The sequence below is a fragment of the Periplaneta americana genome, chromosome 9, assembly GCF_040183065.1.
Source record: "Periplaneta americana isolate PAMFEO1 chromosome 9, P.americana_PAMFEO1_priV1, whole genome shotgun sequence".
Classification (NCBI taxonomy): Eukaryota; Metazoa; Arthropoda; class Insecta; order Blattodea; family Blattidae; genus Periplaneta; species Periplaneta americana.
In genome coordinates this window covers 7,789,415-7,808,284 of record NC_091125.1, presented here as the reverse complement: position 1 = coordinate 7,808,284, position 18,870 = coordinate 7,789,415, and the positions used below count along the sequence as shown (strand labels likewise).

Here is an 18,870-nt window from a genome sequence, read left to right as displayed (position 1 = left end):
TGATTAGTGACATGTGTGACTTCAACGAGAGGGTAATCGACAGATTCGCTCAGAGAAGGAGAGAAAAATGGATTTTCTACCCCGCCATACTAATATAAACGTACGGTAATTATTAATTACATTTAAGTACCAAAGTTTATGTTTGTTTTAGGCCTATTACTTGTTTCCTAACTGCACACCCATTGACAAATGCCACCAACCGCCACTGTTAAGAAGTACTCAAACTCAAGAAAGACTGTGTAACTTAAATTTATTACCAATCGAAAATGAGTTAGTGCACAAAATGAAGGACAGAGACGTATTTTATAATGCTGTGATTGAGAAGTTCGCATCACAAGAAAGAAAAATACAGCTAATGTTTAAATGAAAGAGCTACGTAATTTGAATTACTAAGTGTTGTTACATAAAACAATACTGTACTAAATTATATATTAAAAATGGCAGTTAATGTTGACCCGATTTTTCACTTATAAGAATTCTGCGACTTTAGACCAATTAGGCCTATAATTATATTTTTAACAGAACACCCATACTTCGGGTTCAGAATTCGCCACTGATTCATTTATTTTTATTAGTTTTTTTTTTACTTGTTTCTATTAGCTTTTGTCTGCAATTGTTTAATCCAAGGCCTCGTCAAATTGATGTACTGAAGTATTAAAATTTTCCTTTATTCAATACACATACATTGCCGTCAAAAGAGGTAATTTTTACAAAAGAATAGCTTATAAATGGCAAAAAAAAAAAAAAAAAGTATTTGATTTTGTACGTACTCAGACCTGGGGAATCCAAAAATGGAGGCATAAGTACATGGTGTTAAAAAAAAACAGACTCATTGGCACAGGCTTTATAAATGAAAAGCATAGTATTTTAAAAACATGTTCAAAATATTCATTCTTTGATATCCTACAACTTTTGTGTAAATTGTTTCTTCATAAAATTAGAAATAAGAAAGTTACAAGCATTGTTCCATAGTTTTTACTCAGTCTGTATATTGTAATGTGATTATTTAATTTGTACTTTTTCCTGATTTATGTTTATGTTTTATTTATATTTTTAGTACATGATTCTTTGACCCTGTAGCCCTCCCTCCCCTAACATAAACCTGGCTACATGCCTGAGAATCAGTACCGGTAGCGTATAAATTTGGTGTATACTCTTGATAAAATATAAATTATAGGAAGTATGAATTATCTTTATTTGTCTCTATTTTTACCTGTCACTGCCAGCTACAATAGCACCATGAATGTTCCTGAGAGAAAACTGCCTATGCATGTCATAGCATGCGAAAGAAATTGCCTAATTTTGCAGTTGTGTCTGTTACAGACAGTAAAAGTGCTTTAAAAGCACCAGGGAAACGAAAATGCAGACCAATTGGCCAAAAATGGTACGGAAATACCCTTTGTTGGACCTGAACCCGTTGTTGAAATCAGTTTACTCACTTCCAAGATCTCAGTTAAGTCATGGTTTAAAGGTAGACACCAATTTAGATAACAATTCTATTCTGGACAAAAACTGGCCAGGAAACTGGTCTTAGTTCCAAACAACTCTCTCTTCTTATCTCTGCTCAATTTGGACAGAAGAGGAATGAGAAGTGTAGTTGCGTTAATTACTGAGCATGGTCACTTCGGGAAATACCTACACACAGGGGGATTATAAAGAGGAACCCATCTGTTGAATGTGCAAACAGAAGGAGGAAACTGCCTCGCATATCCTGTTTGACTGTCCATTTCTGGAAAGAAAAAGATTTTTCAGTTCAATAATAAGGGAAGACTAAGGAACGGACACTAATGTTGGAGCCAAGATACTGTTACTAGTCCAAGGAACAGATTTTGGAAGACAATGCTAGTGTCTCTTCCAATGGGGAAGCATAATAAGCCTTTTAGGCTGATGTGCAGGAGGCTTTTAAGACGCCTTAAAAATTCCTCATAACCTAACCTAGTCCACACCTGTGGAGTAACGGTCAGCGCATCTGGCTGCGAAACCAGGTGGCCCGGGTTCGAATCCTGGTCGGGGCAAGTTACCTGGTTGAGGTTTTTTCCTGGGTTTTCCCTCAACCCAATACGAGCAAATGCTGGGTAACTTTCGGTGCTGGATCCCGGAACTCATTTCACCGGCATTATCACCTTCATATCATTCAGACACTAAATGACCTAGATGTCGATACAGCGTCGTAAAATAACCGAATAAAACCTAACCTAACACTAATTCCTAGCCTTCTGATATTTGCATATAATGACATGGTGAATTATTAAATTTTAAACTTTAGGGTTACCTTAATTCTGTTACAAGAAATGTCTAGTTGGAAGACATGATTATTATATTTAAAAATGTCTGTAGTAGGCAAACATGTAGGCTAGTTATATAATATATGGCATCATTGTATTTATACCTTAATTTTATGGTAAACGAGAAGATATCTTGATTTGTAGAAGTAACGAACAAACGAATTACAGTAGTAATTTGAATATGATTCCAGGTGGATGAGCAGTGCAGAAAAGACACACCTTGCACATGCCAAGTTATCAGGTATCTAATTCTGGAGGATCAGTCTCTGTCTTTGCACATTAGCGCCAACTGTTCTGGAAAAAATCTCACAGCCTTGCCTGATGTACCAGCCCATACTGTTAGTCTCAATATCTCCAACAACAATGTAAGTTAATTGAGTGCCATTCCTTGTCATGTAATATCATAAACAGAGGAATATGCATGGCGCTATATAAGGGTTTATGGTGGTATATACTCGTAATATATGAGATGTTATCAATCCTCCTTTTTTGGTCTGTGCTCTCTGTTTTATGTTGTTCTGTGGTTTAAATGTGAACATGATTTAACCAGAATTTTATTTTTCGTAATTCAAGCGATATTTTAAGGATGAACATGTTTTACGATTACTTTATAATAGTTTAATACATAGAAAATTTGAATAACATTCAATTATGTTTGTCACCTTTATATGAAAATAATATAATATATGGAAACAAATTGGGCATAATTGTACCAACTTAAGTGAGATTTATTCCTGTTGTTTGGCAGCATAAATAAATATAATTTTACAGTGCTCAATCTGTTATAGTAATCTAAACAGAGGTTACCGGTACATTCATTCACTTCGTGCTTTGCCCTGATTATTATATGCTATACTAAAGCTACTGCAAATACAAGGCTTTAACCCATTAATGCCCAGCGTATGATTAAAAATACGGGGTGAAAAACATTTTTTCATTAATTTCCTTTTGACTTCAAGTTAACAATTTTTTTCGTGTAGGGAGTACATGGATGTGGTTTAAGATTCAGACATTGTTGAATGCTCTGTGATCGTTTCTCTTGTTGGTATGAGGTTTCTAGTTTGGATCTTAAAGAAAAGAAAACATTAATTGGAATAAAGGTTCTTATTTTCAATATAAATTATATCATGAATTATGAAACTAGTTCTAATATTACTTGTTAGGTATTCGTGAATAATTCAGGCCATTTGGTGTACATGTATCTTTGTATAGAAGCATAGCAAATTCAGTTTCTAAATATGGTATGATATATCATACGCTGAGCAGTAACGATATCATTTTCTGTATATTCTGTTAGATGAATTCTCCTTGGAGCATATGTGAAATGGACAGCAAAAAACTTACAAACTATAAGCCTAGAGCAGAGGTGTTCAAAAGTGGAGTTTTAACTCCAACCCCTGGAAAGAGGTCAAAGGGGTATACTACGGAATACTGGCGTATTATCTCTTCCGCACAGGGTGAGTGAGTAGGCTACTCGAGACAGTGGTGGCATTTAGCTTACTGTTGTTTATTACACAATTCGAGAAACTGTGAAATATGCCGTATTGAAAGATTATCCATATATCATAAGATCTATGGAAGACATGTATCAATACCTTGGCTTTTTGCTTTTGTCTGGATATCTCTAATTGCCTTCGCAAAGAATGTACTGGGAGATTCGTCCTGATAGCCATAACATTCTAGTTGCAAACTGTATCACCAGAAACAAATTTGAAACAGTTCATCATTTCATTCATTTCAATCACAATAACACAGTTGACAAGAATGATAAAATATACAAACTTAGGCCACTCTTCAATCTTCTAAATGAAATGTTCCGGAACATGGTTGACATTGATCCAAATTCATATTCAGTTGATGAAGCAATGAAACCATATTTTTGTCATCACAGCATCAAGCAATTCATACGATGAAAAACAATCAGATTTGGGTATAAACCTTCGTGCTTGACGATGCCTGCAGTGTACCTTATAAAGTTCAAACCGTATACAGGGAGAGTCGAACGAGCACCAGGGATGACTCTAGGAAATGCTATTACATAGATGCTTTGTGTTGGATTGCTACCTGATGACAGTAAACTGTTTATAGATAATTATTTCACTTCCTTTGGGTTATTGTAAAAATTTTCAGCAGTAAATATCACGTGCTTTGGAATTATAACAGCTGATGGAATTGAAAAGGCACTCCAAAGAATCTGAAAAAAAAAAATCCGTTAGAGGTACTTGCCATGCCATCAAAGACACATCAAGTAATTTGACAATGGAATGACAATGCTCAGGTCACTATAGCAACAAATGTAGCAACACTAGATGTAGTTTCTTTAGGCTTATGCTCACGGTGGAGAACTAAGGATAAGAGGAAAATCAATGTTCAACAACCGAAAGTTATAAAAATGTATAATGCGTGTATGGGTGGTGTGGACATGTTTGGCAAATTGAGAGGACTCTATCGACTTCGACTATGGTCCAAGAAATGTTACTGGCCCCTTATCAGATTTTATATCAATGGATCAGTACCGGTAGTCAACTTGTTGATGCTGTACAGACAATATAAGAAGGCAGTATCTTTGCTGGAATTCACAAGACAAATTGTAAAGTCATTGCTTGCAACACCACTAATGGGCATTTCTAAGACTGTAACACCTAAAGGGAGAAACCAAGTTCTCAATGAAACACATTATAGACTTGATCATCTAGTTGTCTGGTAAAGCACTCGGCGCAGATGAGCTTACTGTGGGAAGTGTGCTAAATTTTGTTGCGTCAAATATAATGTTGATCATCTTGATACTTGTCTTCTAAAATATCATATAAAATGAAGGAAACCGAAAAAAAAAATGTTGTTGAAGTATCTAAAATAATAATTAAAGTGATTAGACAAGGATATATTGTTCAAATATTAGTTCAAAATTCCTTTCTTACATTGTAGGGGCCTAATAAGTATTTGTATGAAACTGATACTGTAACTGCCCAGCGTATGTTATATCATACAGGTCATATCTACCATACCAGAAGAGAAAAAATTGTAATTTTTGTGTATTTGTACTCAGTAAGGTATAACAATTATAATATTATAAAATTATATGATTATGAATTCCTTTTTTTATCTGGGCATTAATGGGTTAAAGTCAATTGAAAATAGGTCAAAATCAAGTGAATAACCATTCAGACTCTCAAGTATTCTCATTTCTGCAGAGTGCTTGGCAATATGTGCATTATAAATCCATTATATTGCTATGTCCCTTCTTCAAACCGACCTCAAGTTATCGCATGACAAGTGCCTTCTCCCTTCAATATCTTTAGAATCTTCCATATGGCTGGCTTGCATGCTCACGGGCACACTTATTGCTTCAAAAGAGCACCTGTGTTGGTCACTACTGATCTAGAAGTAAATGTACAAACAAGACTTATGACCGGAATAGGCCTATACATGAGAAGAAACATATAATGTTCTCTTCTTTGATGTTCATAAGCATAAATGATCCACTCTATAACGCTGGAATCCCACAACCATATATAAAATGATGATTGAAAAACACCATAGTGCTGCAGATACACACCCCAGGATTCAACAAGAAAAATTATATATATGTAGTGCTTTCCTTCTGGTGAATATATTATAGTGGATGGGGAGATGATTACTGCCCATTGCATGGAAATTTTGTCGTTTTTAACCTTCTTTTCGTCCAACTTCAAGACTCTTAAGGCTTAAGCAGAGTTAAAAAAAATTATGTTAAAACATGATTATTAACACATTTCTCGGTTCCATGATAACAAATGGAACAAAATGGTGCCAGAACGTCACGTTCCACCAAAACAAAAAAAGCACTGTAACAACATTAAATGAAAAAATTTGTACTATATGGCTATATTATGACGACTTAAATTATAAATATTATGTAATCTTTAACTATCAGAGTGCATGCATGCTCTATTTGATAATGGTGACTACAACATTACCCATTTGTCAGTGGGAATTTTAACATATTTGACATATCTCACACTCTATTATCTTCATGGAATGTTCCCGAAATTCAAAATATGTTTAAAAAATATCATTCAAAGCTTCTAAATCTTATTGATTGGAAGATGCAGAAGAGGAAACAATTGCAAAAGACAGTACAAATTTAACAAGATCGAACAAAAATCCAGGTTACAAAAACTACAAGGGTAAAAAAAAAAAAAATGGGCTTCCGTAGAACTTGAAGGGCAGTGATAATACACAAAGTGTATTATTATTGAATTTCCAAGTTTATAGAACCCTATTTTACCCGAAGGTATATTAGGGCTGTAATACACACACAAGGTGTAAGCAATTAGTACCAGTACAGTACCTATACCATTGGTTTTCTCAGATTGGCCAAAGGATATGCTACTTGCTAAAAAATGTTGATATAGCTTGCATTTTGTTTTGTAATAACGTTTCTGATTACCGGTATTGATTAGTGGAAAAATGGAACGAAAATGTCACATCTTCTAGTGAATACATGAAATGTTATGTGATCTATTGAAATAATTTACTTATAAGTTAATTTAACACTTAATTTTTATGGAGACTATATATTGACTATTACAATTCTAGTATATAATAAAGATACCTACAATGTAAAAATTAAAAAGTTACTAATGAAACACACATAGTGACCTACAAAAAAGACTTACAAATCTGTTTCTCTTAAATGGATCAATAAAACTAAATGCTGTTTTTCCTAATTTCATTACAAGAGGGAGGCCTTTGAGATTGCATGAAGAACAGTTCCTGCAGGGCTTCACTCATGGGAAATGGGGGGGCAGCTCTGATATTTTGAAGGAAATTATGGAATTCTTTTTAATATTTTGATTCTCAAGTTTATGATGGAAACACTATTGCTGTTAATGTCCTTGCTACTATTGCTGTAAATCCGTAGACAATTCAATATTGATTGGCTAGAGACAGTGTAATAAGCCATTCTTGAGTACAAAGGATACTAAAGCATCAGAAATATAATGCTTTATCATAGTTGCTTTCATCAAGAACTCTCACTAAGAGATTATCAGTTCCGTATTGTATTTTGTGAGTGGTTACATAATGATATTGCAGAAAGTGGATCATTGTTAAGAAACATTATTTTCTGAAGAGGCAATGTTCTCAGTGGCATAGTGTGTGTGTTTTTTTTATTAGGGGAAGCTGTCAGTTATGACATTTATGATTATTTGTAAAATTAACAAAATAAATTACATTGAATGATTACACTGTGTAACAATGATTTTGTTTAAGTTAATTTTTTTGCTGTTTCTAATTCAGTATGTTGCAAAACACAAGAAAACATCAATTTCCCATGTGTGAAATTGTTTTTAGAGATATGGCATCGATTTTCTTAATTTCAAGAAAATATCTTCCTTTTGTACAATATAAGTGAGTTTACAATAATTGTTTTTCTACATTAAGGCAGAAAACATATACAGGGGCTGAGCAAATGTGCAGAAGTTATGAAAGTACATTAAAACACTTACACGTCATAAAAACGCATACACAGTGTCTAAAGATGTATTTTTTCCTACTCTCCCTTTTGTAGGTTAAAACACTTACACATCATGGAAAGATATTCACATTTCTAAAACTGTGTTTTTTTTTACCTACTTTTTCTCTTGTAGCTTACATCAGACTCTGATCAATCCCGAGATGTAGTTGCCAAGCATCCGCTCACTATACTGTGCTTGGTAGTCTATCTCTTTTCTAACAGTTGTAGGTCTTGATGGAATCTTTTGCCCTATTCCTCTGAATATGCATCCGTGTGTGACTTGAAAACGTCTAGATACGACTGGAGAACATGTAACTTGAGTGACTTTCTGCAACCCATTGCATTGTAATTCTTCAGAAGACCCTACACCACCTCCCTGTAATTGTCCACTCTACGATTACCCAGGAAACCTTTCACTGTATCACGGAAGCTTTTACAGGTTCCCAAGCTTTTACAGGTTCCCCTTTGTTTAGATAGAAATTTCACAATGAATTCATCATCATGAAGTAATTTCTTCACCAGGGTACCCACAAAAATTCCTCCCTTGACCTTCACCTCTAAGAGTTTGGGGAAGACAGATACTTGAAGACATCTGAATTTGTATCTAGTACTTTTACAAATTGCTTGATGAGGCCAACCTTAATGTGGAGCGGAGGCATCAGAATCTTGTTTTTCTTCACAGAGAGTTCCCACCTGTTTTTCTCACCAACCACAAACTCCGTCTTCATTGGCCATTCACTGGTCTGAAAATGTCTGGCTATATTCCTTCTCGCCTACAGGCAGAGAAAACAGGGATATTTTGTGCATTTACCTTGTTATCCCATCAAAGACGCAATCATTTTTAAGTCACTAATGCATCCCACTGTTGTTCTGCATAGTTCACCATCTGCAGAAGCTGCTGGACATTGGAGTAATCTTCTTTAAGATGGGCTGAATGAGTAATTGGAATTGAGGAACACTTGTTGCCATTGTGAAGGAGGACAGCTTTCAGACTCTTGCACGAACTGTGAATGAAGAGCTGCCAGTCCTTTGGATCATAGGGAAACCCTATTTCTTTAACAGGTCCCCCACATTATGGCAATAACACAGTTTGTCAGCGAGAGTGAAGTATTGCGACAACGTTTGGTGACACTTCCTCTTGTCCGGATACCTTGCAGCTCTAGTCCAAAATGTTCCACTACTTTTAATCTTGATGTTAAAAGTTCTGCACAGGATTTTATTAATCCTAAGTCCCTGATAAAATCATTTAACTCCTTCTGAGTGGGAAAGTGAGGTGTAGCCTCTGCATCCTCTGAGAAGTCCTCTTCCTCGGTGACACGATTCACTATTGGAAAAGTCAGACTACTGGCGTTCTGGAGGAGGAGAAACCAGAAGCTCCTCGTTGTGTGCAATAGGCTTGAGTGATGATGGTAGGTCCGGATATTCGAACACTGTTTTCGTACCTCTTCTGTGATGGGATAAGTCAACAACACAGAAATAGCAGATATTCTGGTGATCTGCTGGTTCATACCAGATTAGAGATATACCAAACTTCATTCTTCTGCTCTCTCCTCCGTACCAGGCCTCGAGAATGAATCTCTACAGCTCCTACACACAACATGTGGTGCCCATTTTTTGTCTTGATCACCCATAGATACGCCACAATATGACTTGTAGGCTAAGGGAAATTGTTGGCATACTTGATTCTGTTCTTCTGCATTCTGGAGGTCAGGAAGACCCGCACACGTAAAAAAACCAGTCTGGATCATGCTTAAAATCAGTGGGAGATACCATCATTAATCAGCCTTATCTGTGAAGCAGTAAATTAGATTAACTCTATAAATATAAGTTGAATATTACAAAAAATACAGAAGACGTGCTAAGCAAATATTATGTAAACTATTAAATTACATAATTGATCACTAGGAACAGAGAAACGATTACAAGAAGGTAGGAGTACCCAATTTATCTTATTTATGATCTAATTTATCCAATAAATGCATAAAATTTACTTAAACAAACCAAAAAGTTTTTTTTTGTTACACAGTGTTATTAACGTACAAGCTTATCTTACTATCTCTAGGAACTTAGTCGACACAAAGCCAAGGAACCAAGGAAACTAAATCTGTAGACAACTGTTCTTCTTGAGATTGGAACTGATCGATATTGTCCCTAAGCTCATTTAAATTCGTCCTTTTTTTTTGCTGAAGCAAATGGCGTTAGTTTTTGACTGGCTGAAAAGGGCGTTAGAAAAAGGAAATGTTAATATAAATAACCTTCAGCAGAAAATTGAACAAAATGGAACAAAAGGTCACAGGCAGAAGAAATGGTTTCTGAATCCCACTCATATACATTTCAGTATATATAATTGACCTGAGAAGGCACTGAATATTAGATTTGTGAACAGCTCTGACATTCCATCTAGTTGGTGTGACAGATAGAAGTCTCCTTTAAGCCACGATACATCGCGGTCGAACACCTGTACCAGCGTCGTGGTAATGTCACTGAAGATGGAGGGGCACCCTCCGAAACATGTCTGAATTTTACCCATCTTAATTATCATCATTGTAAAGTGTTCATACAACATATATATATATATATTTTGTATGTTTATTATCTAACTGATGAACACTGTTTTAATTGACCTTACGTGTGTGAGTTAAAAGATAGAAGTCTCTTTTTCACCTGTTAATCTAAAGACTAGGTTTTTTCCTTTCTTTTTTTTTTTTTTTTTTACAAAGAAATTTTCAAAGCCTGGCAGAGAAACAAAAAAGACCCTAACTCTTGTTTAATGACTCTGGAGGACTGAAATAGAAATAAATTTAATTCGGGTGTACAATGAATTGCATGTACTATTAAATGCGTTGTTTGAAGCCCTGCATGCCCTTGCCGTAACAGTAGCACTGCCATAAGTCTGAGCTACAAGTTAGGAATGACAGTTGAAGTCGTTCACTATTGTAACAGGATGTTGATAGAGGGAGGGAACTACTGATCTATCTGAATTTACATATGTGAAATGAAGAAATTGTTCCTCAATGTTATCAGCCTTACTTTTATATAAGAATGAGGTAATAAAATTGACACTTCATGCATATATCAGAAGTTTTATCAAGTAGTAAAACAATAACAAATCTTTTCTCTGATATTTCGAACTTTATTTCACGAGTCATTATCTCAGATACACAGAATATTAAATCATACTGAATATAAGGAGAAAAACTATGAAAAACAGTTGACATTACTGAGTGAGTCCAAAGCTGTCATAATGTGCCAGGATGTTCAAAACCTCAATATAATTATCTTGGTTCATTATGACCCCTAAAAGTGAGTTCCTGAGAGCCTAAAAAGCAAACTGCTATAATTTTTCTGTTCTGTTTAACAGTTTCATTGAACTTTTTCACCGCAGTTTTATCCTGCTCACTTAACTAAACTTAATTTGTCTGTTTCTGCCAAACAACCAGAGCTGTTTTACAGAAATAATATGAATAAAGAAACTTCTGTGTCGTTTGTCAACTTTATAAATATTATTTAACTCATCATATTCATGAGTGTTCCACTTGTTCCTTTCTTTGGAAAATAAGATACAGGACCAAGAATACAATGTATTTGACTGTTTACAACCATACAACCATGGAATAGAGTGGGAAGCGATGCTTCCTTAGCTTCCATGTACGTATGCTCCTGAATGTTTACGAACACTGGCATTATTGGGCACTTGAAAACCCCTAATGGATGAGAACTATATCTTTTCAGCATCGTTGGTCACTAAATGTTTGGTGTGACGTTTTTGGGATCTTTATCATAGGTCCATACTTTTTTGAAGGCACAGTTATAGGTAAGACATATTGTAATTTTGTCAGCCATGACTTACCTACACTCTTGGAGAATGTAACCCTTAATGTAAGAGGAGACATGAGATATGAGCAAGATAGTACACTGCCACATTTCGTAAGATGTGCACTTGAATTGTTAGACGACAAGATCGAGTCGACCTGGTTGGCGAGTTGGTATAGCGATGGCCTTCTGTGCCCAAGGTTGCGGGTTCGATCCCAGGCCAGGTCGATGGCATTTAAGTGTGTTTAAATGCGACAGGCTCATGTCAGTAGATTTACTGGCATGTAAAAGAACTCCTGCAGGACAAAATTCCGGCACATCCGGCGACGCTGATATAACCTCTGCAGTTGCGAGCGTCGTTAAATAAAACATAACATTGAAATTAAAATATTTTAATTTTAAAGGTTTTAATATGAAACTGTTACCCAAAGGTAGACAGATCAGTAGTGGAATTCTCGCAGGTACATCAAAGAAATTAATTACAAATTTTCAAATCATAAAAGAAATGGATAATCAAGACAAATTAGAACTAATAAAAATTGAAGTATTGAAAAATCAACAACATTTCAAAATCTACAGTGCCTATAACCCACCTAATAATCCCCTTGATCTAACTTTGTTTGATATACAACCTAAAACTATTATAATTGGTGACTTTAACGCCCACTCCCAACTTTGGGGCTACGATAATGTAAACCAACCTGGAAAAATGATCATTGACCTCCTAAATACTACAACCGCAGAACTTGTCTACAGAAAAGAAGATCCCCCTACTTTCATTCATTATTCTGGTTCTGGTACAAATCCAGACTTATTACTAGTAACATCAGATATCCATCACGAAACCAAGAAAAAAATAATTGAAGACCCTGGATCTGGCCATAGAGTCATCATTGCTTCTATCCATCTCCACCAAAACCGAAGACAGGAACCCTACAATAACAAAACAACATGGAACTTTAAGAAAGCGAATTGGAAACTATTTACAACAGAACTCGACGAACACCTCAAGGTCAACTCACCACTAATGGAAAATACAAACTCAGATAGATTGAACAAATATTTCTGTGAATCTCTTCTTAAAATTGCAAAAAAGCACATTCCACGAGGAAAACCAAAAAAATACACCCCATTCTGGACAGAAAACCTGAATTTATTGAAACAAGATAGAGATAAAGCAAGAACCAAAGCAGAACATAGCAAAACACCAGAAGATACTCAAGATTGGAGGAAGAAGACTGCCATTCTTAAAAAAGCAATCATAACAGCAAAAAAGAACAGTTTCAATAAATTTATTGAAAATATTAATCACAGAACCGATAGCGCTAAAACATATAAATTTCTGAAGAATATTTCCAATACACAGGAAAATACTAGCCAGCCTATTATTCATAATAACAAAACACTAACAGATAGCAGAGATATAGCAAACGCATTTAATAAACACTACTCAAACTCTCACAGATTACATCCCAATATCAAAAAAAACTTACAAATTTATCAAAAGAGAATTACATAAAAATAATAAAAACAATATTACTAGTACAAAACCTGAAATATTTCATCAAAATTTTACTTCCAAAGAATTAACTCTAGCTATACAGAATTTAAAAACCAAGAAATCTCCTGGCCCCGACAACACTCATTCCGAATTTTTTAAACATCTGGGGGAAAAAGCCAAGTCTGTACTTTTATCCATTTTCAATTTATCATGGAACACCTCAATTCCTGCAGCTTGGAAAAAAGCAATCATTGTACCAATTCACAAAAAAGGGAAACCTGCTCATGATGTTAATAGTTATCGACCAATAGCATTATTAAGCATGATAGCAAAAACCATGGAGTCCATGATCTCAAACGGATTAACTTGGTATTTAGAATCCCAAAATCTTTTATCACCAAGACAAGCTGGTTTTCGACAACTACACTCTACTAATGAACAAGTCATATGCCTCGGCCAAGAAATAAAAGACAGTTTTAACAAGAAAGAAGATACCTTAGCAATATTTATCGACTTTCAGTTAGCATATGACTCTGTTTGGAGAAATAAATTATTACTAAAACTCCAGAAATTAGGTATCTCCAGCAATATGTTCAGATGGATATCAGAATTCCTTAGTCAAAGATTCATTGCCACTAAATTCAATAACTCACTTTCTAGTTACAGACAAACATATCGAGGTCTACCTCAGGGCGCTGTCCTCAGCACAACTTTATTCAATATTTATATAAATGACTTACCCTTCCTATTAGAGGAATCAAACATGAAAACAGCACTATTTGCAGATGATATAGTTTTGTGGACTTCCGGATCTTACAGACATAGAGACAAAATTCAAAATTCTGCTCTTAAAGCTCTAAATCAACTACATGAATGGAATACATCAAATTTGATGACACTCAATTTAAGCAAAAGTAACTACCAAATATTTTCACTCGGTAAAAAAAGAAAGAGAATTCAATATCCAATACAATGGCCAACACCTTCCTAGGACTTATGAATCCAAATATCTTGGAGTTATTTTCGATAGTAAATTAACATGGAGCAACCATTTGAAATACAATTCTGAAAAAGCTCGTAAAAGATTCTTCCTTCTAAAAAGACTAGCAGGAAAGAAATGGAGATGCTCTAGGAATACTTTGAACACTACATACAAAATGTTTATACAGCCAGTGCTGACATACTGCGGAGAAATTTTAATTACTTCACCTTTCATAAACGACATAGAATATGTTCAAAACCAAGCTCTCAGACTCATTACTGGCGGAATCAAAACAACGCCAATAGATTCTATGAGATTCCTCACTAATATTAACAGCATCAAAATGACAATAGAAGAAAAGCACTGATTCAATATGAAAAACTTATCAGATTACCAGGAAACAATTGGCATTCATACAATCCCCTCTGTAGATTGAAAACTCAAAAAAGTTTCATATCCATTGTTCAAGAATTAAAACAGAAAATCAATATCCCGAATTTAAAAGAAAACTTACAAATTTAACCAAACCCCTTAACTCTATTAAATATAGAATATAATCTAAATTTAACAGAAGAAATACTGAAATCAGAAGTAAACACTGAAATACTGAAACAATTGTCTTTAGAGACAATTAATATTAGGTACCCTCCACAAAACTGGCTTCATTTATACACCGACGGATCCTTGATCTCCAGAGAACAAGGTGCCGGTGCAGGTGTTACGTGCTGTCTCTTCTCACTTTATAGATCTCTTGGATATGGAACAACAAGTTTTTATGGTGAAATCATTGCAATAAGTGAATGTCTCAGGAATCTTCTATGCCTCATCAATAAATTTAGGAATGCAGTTATATTGTCAGACTCCAAAGCAGCTATTCTATCAATCGTCTCTAAACACACACCTTCATCTCAAACAGCAGAAATAACTAAAATGCTCTCTCAATTATTATCACTCAATAAAAGAATTGTATTCCAATGGATACCATCCCATTGTGGAATCCTGGGAAACGAGAATGCGGATGCTTTAGCAGAGAAGGGCAGCACTGCTACTTACAGACCTGTTACTAAATCTATGTATTACTCTGTGAAGAGATTTATTAAATCTACATACTTAGACTTCAACAAACAAAATTTGATAACTCAATCCCAAGGGAAAAAATGGAACTCTCTGCATCAAAATCCACAGTTAATTCCCGATTTACCACGAAAATCGTCTGTAGCTGCATTTAGATTGGCAACAGGCTATGATTGTTTGGCCAAACACCTGCATAGAATTGGAATATATCAGTCCCCTAACTGCCCATTGTGCAACTCAAACCAAGAAATGGATTCGGGACACCTCAAAATCTGTGCTTCAGTGGCTGGTCATGATAATATCTTTGAAAAATATTGGAGTGCAAGAGGTCAAATGACTTTATTGTCAAACGCCTGGCATTAGAAAACAACAACAACAACAAAAAACAACAACAACAACATTAACAAGATCGAGGATAGATGAATTCGACATCTTCTGCCCACTCCCTGCCATTATTCCTTTGGATTACTTTTTATGGGGATACGTAAAAGAAAAAGAGAATATGAAGCAACAAATAGGCCCTGCATGAAGCATGTAACACTATCACTGCCTGTATATTGGCAAATGTAGAAAAAATCTTCAAAAATACTTAATAAATGCTTAAATGATAATGAAAGTTACTTATTTAGTATCTTTACTTACTATACCTCATTACAAACATGACCTCACTTTAGAAAAAAAAAGAAACATTTAGAAGAACAGTTGCCCAATTTGTTGAAAAGAACCAGAATATCCAAACATATTTTCCTCATTCCATTCATAATTTCAGAGCTTCCTACCCATGCCCCATAAGTGGGGGCCAACATAATGCCATTCATGACAGTTGGAAAGGCCCCCTTCTCTAATGAGATTTGGTAAAATCAGCTTTTAGTTGTAGTGCTCCATTTAAGAGAAATTAACTTGTAACACTTTGTGCGGGCTACCTTGCATATGAATTTAATATAATTCCTAAAAATGACATGGTAGTTCTATATTCACATTTCGTAGTCCCTCAAGTATGTTTTTTCTGAATAAACATGCAGAACCCATAATATTTTAAAATTATACTTTCACTTTCATCACTGTTATTTAACTTGGAAACAGCTGCTTCAAACTGACCTTCATGTCTCTCAAATTAGCAGTTACAAGAAACAAGTCTCTATGAAAACAATTTTATTCCTTATTATTATGAAATTCATGGTTTTATATTACATTAATTTACAATAATTATATTTCTCCCAGTGTCTTAAAGCAGATTACATAATTATAATAATTAGCTTCTCACCCCTTCAATTTGTGCATCTACTACTAGTACATTGTCAGGTTTGCTACACATTTAATACAATTGAGTACAGGAAAGATGTTAATACGAACCATAAACATAATTTTCATTTGGCGATTGCTTTCCTTTGGTTTATATCTGCGTTTTAATATTCATGATAACCTTCACCTTGAAAAATTCTTCAAATATTAGAACGTATGAAGATAGTCTATGCAAAAATTATTTGGAATGCATCAATGTTCAGTTAGCAATTAGAGGGGGAAAAAATAAATAAATAAATAAATAAAAGGAAATAGTGGCATAGGTACCATTGTTCGATTTCGGTACATACATACAATATTTTCACTATCACCTACTGCAAGTATCGAATGACGTATTTGTAACTCTTGTTTTCACCAACTTTTCTTTTACTTGTATTTATCTAAAAGGACTGGTATGCATAAAAGCGCTATGCCTGTGCCGCATGTGTTCTGATGATACTGTTTAATTTTTGTTATGGGCTATTGGTTCTTCACCCAACTGAGACAAGAAGAATGAGAGCAGGCAGAGAATGGACCCTATATGGATAGTCTTTTTTTCGTCTATTTGGAATAATGTATTTATAAATAATTCACTTGACAATAACTTAAAATAAAATATAATTTTTCAACATCCTTGTTTTCAGAAAAGAGACTTTTGCCATGAAATTTATCTGATAATTTTTCGTTTCTACGTATGTATACAACTTCTCTTTTAACAATTAGTCATATTTCATTTCTCATATTCGATAATTGAGATTGAATTGTGTCAGAAACTGTTTGTATAAAATGTCAGTGTTATGGTAAAAGTAGCCTTAAGGTGCTTGGTTGCAAAAATAGTATAAAGTGACTGACAAAATGCATCCTCATTTCCTAACATAAGAAGATTGTTACATAGGACAACTTGCTGTTTGTTTTAAAAAATGTTTATACTTTAATATTGCCATATGGGTTGTGGGTTGTGGTATAGCCTATAGTAGCTTTACACTTTTGATGTACCTAAGCCTAATATATGGGACAGAATAACATTTGATAGAAATGGTTAAGAATGTTTAATTTGGTAAAACTTGAGATGAGATAACAGTTTTAATAGTTACCATGCGAAATACTTTGTGAGAAAGCGTAAGCTTATTGCTCTTTACTATATTTTCTCTGAATCTCCATCATTGATATACTAGTAATGTACGTAAGTCAATAAGTATCTGCACTTTGTTTTAATCTTATTTAGGTTGTCTGTACCACTTTGTGCACACACACGTCGACAGGTGATGCCTTTGTCTCCACTTGTGGAATGTTTGACTGTTATCACTTCAGTTAGTGTTGTGCTGTTGCACAGTAAACAGACTGGACCTCTTTCCCTTTGCACCAAAGAAACACAGTGTGCAATGATCCGTTTTTTGTTGTCTGAAGGTGTACCAGGAGCCGAAATCCATCAGAGACTTTCCACACGATATGAGGGCAATGTTTTACCATGGCGAATTATGTACAAATGAATTGAAAGGTTCAAAAATAGCGTGAAGGACGAGGAAAGAGCAGGATGCCCATCCACGTGAAGCTTTTTTTTTAAATAGTCACTGAAGTTGAAATGTGGATCCATCACTTTGAACCTCAAAGCAAACAACAGAGCATGGAATGGAAATACCCCGAATCTCCAGTCAACCCTCCACAGAAAAAGTGATACTCACACATTTCTGGGACTCACAAGGGCCAATACTGCAACATTACTTGGAGAAGACCTCAACAATAAACAGTGCACGTTACAGTAAGATGCTGAGCAACGAGCTGAAGTCTGCAATTCGAATCAAATGCTGAGATCTATTGTCGGAAGGAGTTCTTCTGTTGCATGACAATGTGCTTCCACATACTGCCATCGACACTGCTCAAACTTGATATACTGGGTTTCGAGGTGTTGGAACATTCTGCATACAGTCTCGATCTGGTCCTGCTAGATTTCCATCTTTTTTGTCCATTTAAAGATGCCTTATGAGCCATCAATTCACTACAGACCAAGAAGTGAAGGAAGCAGTGCATACGTTGTTTGCTGCTCAGTCAGCTGAAAAACTTTTTTCTAAGGGCATAAAGGAAGCTTGTACAACGATGGACTAAGTATTGTACATTCAGAAGCAAGAGGAGTATGTTGAAAAATAAGGTAATTGTAAGTATTCTATTGTTGTTGTAATAAATTATAAAATACATACAATACATAAACAAAATACACCCAAAACTACAATTCACACTGGAAATCGAAAACAATAACTCCATAAATTTCCTAGACATCACCATAACAAAAGTTGACAACAAACATACCTTCAAAATATACAGAAGACCAACCACCACCACCACCACACACATACACATCTAATCACCCCACACAACACAAACATGCTGCATTCAGGACAATGGTACACAGATTACTCAACATACCCATGAGCCAACAACA

General features: G+C 35.0%; 1 protein-coding gene across 3 annotated transcripts in view; it reads left to right on the top strand.

The window, feature by feature from the left end:
* Nucleotides 1–18,870, top strand: part of hfw (leucine-rich repeat domain-containing protein hfw) — a 316,786-nt gene that overhangs the window by 253,278 nt on the left and 44,638 nt on the right. For 2 of the 3 annotated variants that reach the window (XM_069834379.1, XM_069834378.1), the window contains exon 5: nt 2,477–2,650. The exons of the other annotated variant lie outside the window; for it this stretch is intronic. In XM_069834379.1, the coding sequence (XP_069690480.1) occupies nt 2,477–2,650 (174 nt within the window). The remainder of the gene's footprint in view (nt 1–2,476; nt 2,651–18,870) is intronic. 3 annotated transcript variants of the gene reach the window in all.